We start from the raw sequence: 7,029 nt of genomic DNA, 5'->3' as shown, positions 1-7,029 counted from the left end.
GATTGTGTGCGGGTGTGATGTGTGTGTGGTGATTGTGTGCAGGTGTGATGTGTGTGGGGTGTGTGCGGAGGTGTGTGATTGGGGGTGTGATGTGTGTGAGGTGATTGTGTGCGGGGGTGTGATGTGTGGGGTGATTGCGGATGTGTGATGTGTGTGGGGTGATTGATGTGTGAGGTGATTGTGTGCGGGTGTGACTGTGGGGTGAATGTGTGGTGTGTGGTGATTGTGTATGTGTGAGTCTGCAATGTGTGTGGGGTGACTATGAGTGTGTGAGGTGTGGGGAGTGACTGTGTGACAAACTATAAAGCCATTTATGATATCTGAATTTGACAACTGGATATCTGATGACAGGAAGGAGTTAGTAGCTGAGTGGTAACAGTATTGCAGTTATGTTAAAAGAGGATGTGTATGCGTGGGGGTGATCCGTGTGTGTGTGTGGGGTGATTGTGTATGTGGGGGTATGTGATGTGTGTGGGGGGTGACTGTGTGTGGGTGAGGTGTGGGTGGTGACTGGGTGTGCAATGTGTGCATGGAGGATGATCTGTGTATGTGGGGTGATTGTGTACATATACGTGTGTGACGTGTTTGGGGAGGGATGTACGTATACGCCATAAAACTCTCCCCCAGTGGAAAATGTTACAGGACAAATGACTTGTTTTTTTGGTTTTTTTTTTGAGATGGAGTCTCACTCTATTGCCCAGGCTGGAGTGCAGTGGCGTGATCTCGGCTCACTGCAACCTCTGCTGCCCAGGTTCAAGCAATTCTCCTGCCTCAGCCTCCTGAGTAGCTGAGATTGCAGGTGCCTGCCACCACGCCCAGCTAATTTTTGTACTTTTAGTAGAGATGGGGTTTCACCATCTTGGCCAGGCTCATCTTCAACTCCTGGGTTTCACCATCTTGGCCAGGCTCATCTTCAACTCCTGACCTTGTGATCCACCTGCCTCAGCCTCCCAAAGTGCTGGGATTAGAGGTGTGAGCCACTGCACCTGGCCGATCTTTTTTTTTTTTTTTTCTTGCTCTGTTGCCTAAGCTGGAGTGCAGTGGTGTGATCACAGCCCACTGCAGCCTTGACCTCCCGGGCTCAAACGGTCCTCCCATCTCAGCCTCCTAGTAGCTGGAAGTACCGACATATGCCACCATGCCCAGCTAATTTTTGTAGTTTTTGTAGAGACGGGGTCTCACTATGTTGCCCAGGATGGTCTCAAACTCCTAGGCTCTAGTGATCCCCCAACCTTGGCCTCCCAAAGTGCTGGGATTACAGGTGTGAGCCACTGTGCCTGGCCTAAATGACTTGTTTTCTTTGACAAATAAAGGCAAGCAAGAGAGGGCTAAAAAATGAGAAGTGGCGTAGCGGCATAGATACTACAGAGGCTTAACAGGAGCTTTCAACCAATCACAAGGCATGGACTTATTTAGATCTTGATTCCAGCAAACTATAAAGCCGTTTATGACATCTGAATTTGACAACTGGATGGATATCAGATGACAGGAAGGAGTTAGGAGCTGAGTGGTAACGCTATTGCAGTTATGTTAAAAGAGCCCATATGGTTCAGCGATCGCTAACACCAACAGGTGACATGGTGCCTGGGACTCGCTTTAACATGGTGGGGAGGGGAGAGGTGGGAAGCAGCTCCAACAGAGGCTGCGCCTCCACAGTCACTGACGCTTGAGGGCAGGCGTGTGGGGTGTGTTATTTTACGTTATTCTATTTTTGTAAATATTTTAAATCTTCCATTAATTAAAAAAAAAAGTTAAATCAAGAACAGACATTTCGGGGGGCTGAGGTGGTATGGTCACTTGAGCCTGGGAGGCAGAGGCTGCACTCCAGCCTGGATGACACAGCGAGACCCTGTCTCAAAACAAAGAAATCCCCCAGGCACGGTGTAACACATACGGAAAAGTAAAAGTCTTCATAGACGTCAATCAACAAGGACTTCAAACCAATGCTGAGCATATGCAGGATCAAGAACCCAGACTGGTTCTTTTTCCTTTTTAGTATGACGAAGACTCGGAACAGAAAATGCAGGTCAATCCCACTGGGGACAGGACATAACAGGGATGCCTGGAGGGGAGCCGAGGGACATGGACTGTCTGCACCGCTGCTCAGGGCACGCAGTCCAGAGAGGGCACAGCAGTGCATGGGAAGGCCCAGGAAGGACCCGTGCCCTCCTCTCTGGGCCTCCCTTTGTTGTAAGAGGGGCATAACCCCACTTCCTTCTCGAGGGCACACACAAAAGCCTGCCACAGGGCATGGCCACGGGGCTCAGCAAGTGGGTCCACTTTGCTTTCTGTCTCTGGTATTATTTTTTTAAAAAGTGGGGGATGTCGCTTATAAAATACTTTCTAACATGTAAAGAGCGCCCTAATGTTAAAAGTGCTGACCCTCCCAACGCCACTGCAGAAGAGGTGGGAAGGCTTTCATTATCCACACCCCATCCAGTTGACAGAAACCCGAAGAGGAGGCGACCTGCCAAGACGCCCTGTGGCACAGCCACATCTCCACCCAGCCCCCCTCACTTCTAGCCCGGGACCTCCTTCAAAGGGGCTACGTCCTCAGACAGCACTTAATGTAGGGTCCTCCCTGAGCACGCCACTTTCCAGCTACGCTGTGGGAAGCCAAGAACACGAAGCCCGCTGACCTGAGCCCACTTCTTGTTTCGGCTTTGCATCTGGATCGTGGCGATGGAGGCAAACAGCTCCTCGGCAGGCAGGTCCTCGGGCAGCCGGGTCAGGAACTGGGCCATGTGGATGAAGTCCATCTTGGTCAGGATGTCCTCGAACAGCTTCAGGATGCCCAGGGCCGTGCGGAACAGGAACTCTTCCCCATCGCGACAGAACACGTCCCAGATACGACAGGCCAGGTCGAGGGGCAGAGATTTACTATATAAGGTAAAGATCCTAGGGGGAAAATTTGGAATCTTAACAAAGAAAGAACACTGAATTCCGGTCGGAGTCCATGAAAAACACTCCCCTAGTCACTTCCAGGCAACAGCTGGGGCCGGGGCCAGGCCTGCACTCACACCGAAGGGCAATTCTGACATCGCACAGGACACAGCACCATCAGCGTCCGCACAGAATCATGCAGCACACAGCTTCCCAATGACTGACAGCAATGACTCCTGCCTGCGAGGAATATGTGCTGAGCCCCTACTGTGTGCTCACGCTGTGGGGGCAGGCATCCTGTCTTAGGGACCGCCGTACCCCGCGCCACCCACGAGCAAACGTCCAGTAGGTGCTCCTCCTGGCTATGGGGCTCAACTCAGGCACCACTGCACTGGTTCCCCTCGCCTTGGGAGCAGGCACGAGGCTCCTTCCTCCTCTGGGTGCCCACAGGCTCCTGGTCCCCAGCCTGGTGCTCACCACGGCACACCCCAGCTCTGCATCTAGTGCCCTGTCTGGCAATCTCTGCTGAATTCCAATGTCCTGTCAGTGGCAGGACTTCCCAGACGTTCCTGGCTCTCAAAACCTGCCCAGCACTGACAGTGCTCGGTACAGGTGGGGATCTCCATCTCCACTCCTCGTGGAGGACCCCTCTTCCAGGGTTCAGTAGTTCCTGTGCTGGCACAGAGACAGTGCTGGGCCCACGCAGCCCCTGAACTGCAGGCACTGGACTCGGCCTGAGGGGCTGACTCGGTCAGGAGGTCAGGTCACTAAAGCTTCCACAGCGTGACTCTGACTTCCCCATAGCAGATTCCACAGAAAACCCCGCACACTGGTCAACCTGCTCACAAGTCTCAGGGCCATGGGTTTCTGTCCACAGTGGACTCTGCCCGAGGGGGTGCTCCACTAGACGCAGCCTGTCCTCCAGGTCCCAAGGACCTGCAGTTATGGACGTGCATTGCACAGAACCTGCAGCTCCTAGATGAGAGCAGGAATGTTCTGGGCTGTCTCTCGTCAGAACCTTCTAACAGTAAGAGTCAAGGAAGGCCTAAAAATCTAGACTTCATTCAACTCAGAGGAGGGAACGGAAAGCCAGATGCCAGGGAAAACTCGCACCCAGAGGAACACCAGAAGCTGGGGGCGCACCGGGCTCTGTGTATGCGGGCCCCTCTAGAAGTACACCCCATGTGCCAGGAAATGCCCAGGAGAGGGGCTCTCTCGCCTCACTACACGTGAGGGAACCACGCCTCAGGACAACAGCTAAACAGACCCAGGTCTCACCACCAGTAAGACCAGAGCCAGACTCTGAACCTGACTCCAACGCCCACATTCTGATGTCTGAGCCTCAGCACATACCGTAAGGAAGCAACACCGTCACGGGCTTCGTAGGAAGCTTGATTCTAAAACCACAAGCCTTCAGCCCAAGCTTCTCGCTATTTTCAAAACCAGAAAACCATTTCACCACCTGAGCTAGAAGGTGCAGTTCAAGAAAGAGCAAACAGACCTTTTGTTTCCTTAGTCTAGAGAATATTCTCAACTGTACCTGGAGAGCATGCTTGTTAACACTGAGAAAGTGCAGGCGAGTCCACCCGGCCTGCACGGCTATCTCTGTGTGCCCGCTCACACACGGACATCAGACTCCCCCTGCATCTGCTAAAAAGCAGAGTCCTGAGAAAAAAACGGATGGGGAAAGACGACAATGTTTTGTGTTTTGTTTTTTTTTTCCTTGAGACAGGGTCTCGCTCTGTCACGCAGGCTGGAGTGCAGTGGTGGCGTGATTTCGGCTCACTGCAACCTCCACCTCCCAAGGTTCAAGCAATTCTCTGCCTCAGCCTCCCAAGTAGCTGGGATTACAGGCATCCACCACCACGCCCGGCTAATTTTTGTATTTTTAGTAGAGACGGGGTTTCACCATCTTGGCCAGGCTGGTCTTGAACTCCTGACCTCGTGATCCACCCACCTTGGCCTCCCAAAGTGCTGAGATTACAGACGTGAGCCACCGCGCCTGGCCAAAACGATGGTTTTCATATAGTTTATACACATACATATATATATATATATATAGTCAGATAGTTTTTATAGCAAAGAAGAGAACGAAAAGAACAAAAGAAATTTCTACAACATAATATTCTTTCCCCCTCGCCCAAGCCCAAATTGTTCTTTTTTTATTTAACATGATATTCTGAAGCTGAGATTTATGTGTGAGTCTCCATAAATTATTCTAGACAGGCAATGAACTTTATAAAATTAAGTCACCACCGGAATGACCCAGAATGCCATCCACGACGCCCATGATGCCCCTGCTCTGCATTTCCGTGAGACAAATCCATTTCCAACCCCGTGAGCTTCCACCTCCTGGCCACGGTCACTGCTGACGCCGTGCTGCGACCATGCTTGGCTCCTCACTGTAGCCTCTGTCCCCTATGGGCTCCTGCATGCTGTGTGTCACTATTTCTTGGAAGGTCGTTTCCTGACCCTCAGGCTGGACCAAGTTTCCTTGAAACATTCCCGCTGCACTGCACGCACCCCCCTTCATGAGGCCCTGGCATTCTTCATCTTCCTTTACACTGAGCCAGTGAAGGGACACTCCTAACACCCCTGGACACTCTCCCCTGCCTCGCACACCCTCCTGCATCTTCTGGGCCTTGCAGGCTCTGGCCGGCGTCTCAGCAGGCAGCTCCCAGGCCCTCTGCCCCAGTCAGGGCTGCCCCATGGCCTCTCTAGCCCCTGGGCTCCACTCCAAGAGCTCCGGACTGTCCTCAGCCACTTCTGTCCCCTGCTCCAGGCTACAAGTGCCTCAAGGGCAGAGACCCCGCCCCACAGTCTCGAACTGAGGCTCCTCTTCTTCCATTCTCTCCTCCCCACTGCTCAGAGCTGCTCCCACATCATTACCAGGAGCTTCCAAATGTGGGCTGTCTTTTAAACCAGGAGCTTCCAAATACGGGCTGTATTTAAATTTAGATTCGAAAGCCAGCCGTGAACAGGCCACTGAAGGGGGACACCAGGCTCTGTTCTGGCCCCACAGAAGCCCTGCCATGGGATCAGAACCACCTGGAATAAGGGGTCTCCTGTCCACACAGCCCTCCTGGTTCAAGGTCCACCTTCCCCTGCTGCCCTCAGGCTCACAGAGGCAGGACGGGAAGGGCCCCTTGGCCTTCCCAGAGATGGTTCAATGCTCCCCCCACGGTGGGAAGAGAGAATTCAAGGGTTTTTCTCTCCCAAAAGATGTTTATGGTTTCCCTTCGACCGCTGCATATTATCGCGTTGTAGATCAAAAATGGTTTTTTAAAGTAAAAAATAAAAGTATGTTTTTAAAAGTTAAAAAAAAAAAAAACTAATCTCAAGTACAACTTCAACTAATGCAAAATAACATAATTCTTCTCCTTTTTTTGTTAAGACAGGGTCTCACTGTGTCGCCCAGGCCAGAGTGCAGTTGCACAATCACAGCTCACGGCAACCTAGCTCAGGTGATCCTCCCCCCTCAGCCTCCTGAGTAGCTGGGACTACAGGCACACACTACCACACTGGCTAATTTTTAATTTATTTGTAGAGATAGGGTCTCGCTATGTTGCCCAGACTAGTCTTGAACTCCTGGGCTAAAATGATCCTGTCACCTCAGCCTCCCAAAGCGCTAGGACTACAGGCATCATCAGCCACCACACCCAGCCCAAAATGATATATTTCTATGTTGCTAAACAAATGAAGCGTCTGAAGTGCCTCTCAGCTTAGAGAAGACCCCAGACAAAAGCTGTGTATCTATTTCCCTCATGATACGCACGGGAGGAAAGGGGCAATTTTTGCTGATGTGTCTTCACAACTTCCAGAAACTTCTTACCTAGCCTGGTCTGTTCCACCTGCTTGTCTGAGCTTGCTAGAGGCAAAGCAGCACCGTGGGGTAAGGAAGAGGGCAGTTTAGGACTGTTGTGAAGGAGGATGACAGCATCCACGGAACAGAACTGTCCTCTACCCTGTCTACTAATGAGGGCCCTGGGCTGCACATAACAGCAAATGCTCGCTTCATATGTTTTTACAGGGACTATTCAACTGAATCCTTGTTACAACCCCAAGAGGAGGTACAATCGTCTTCTCCAGAGTCCCCCCGACCCTGAGCCCAGCGGGGTTCACTATCCACCTCTGTGCCCCGGAGTC

At 51.9% G+C, this 7,029-nt stretch overlaps 1 protein-coding gene across 6 annotated transcripts in view; it reads right to left on the bottom strand.

Moving 5' to 3' along the window:
• Positions 1-1,207: 1,207 nt before the first annotated feature.
• Positions 1,208-7,029, bottom strand: part of TBC1D14 (TBC1 domain family member 14) — a 114,012-nt gene continuing 108,190 nt past the window's right edge. For 2 of the 6 annotated variants that reach the window (XM_026455648.2, XM_026455649.2), the window contains one exon: positions 1,214-2,898. In XM_026455648.2, the coding sequence (XP_026311433.1) occupies positions 2,565-2,898 (334 nt within the window). In that variant the 3' untranslated portion in view covers positions 1,214-2,564. Of the gene's footprint in view, positions 2,899-7,029 lie in introns of all 6 variants that reach the window. The other 4 variants (XM_026455651.2, XM_026455650.2, XM_026455647.2 and 1 more) reach the window with 4 other exon arrangements.

The sequence above is a fragment of the Piliocolobus tephrosceles genome, chromosome 3 (genome assembly GCF_002776525.5).
Source record: "Piliocolobus tephrosceles isolate RC106 chromosome 3, ASM277652v3, whole genome shotgun sequence".
NCBI classification, from domain to species: domain Eukaryota; kingdom Metazoa; phylum Chordata; class Mammalia; order Primates; family Cercopithecidae; genus Piliocolobus; species Piliocolobus tephrosceles.
Note: the sequence above shows the minus strand (reverse complement) of the source record. Positions and strands in the feature narration are given on the sequence as shown.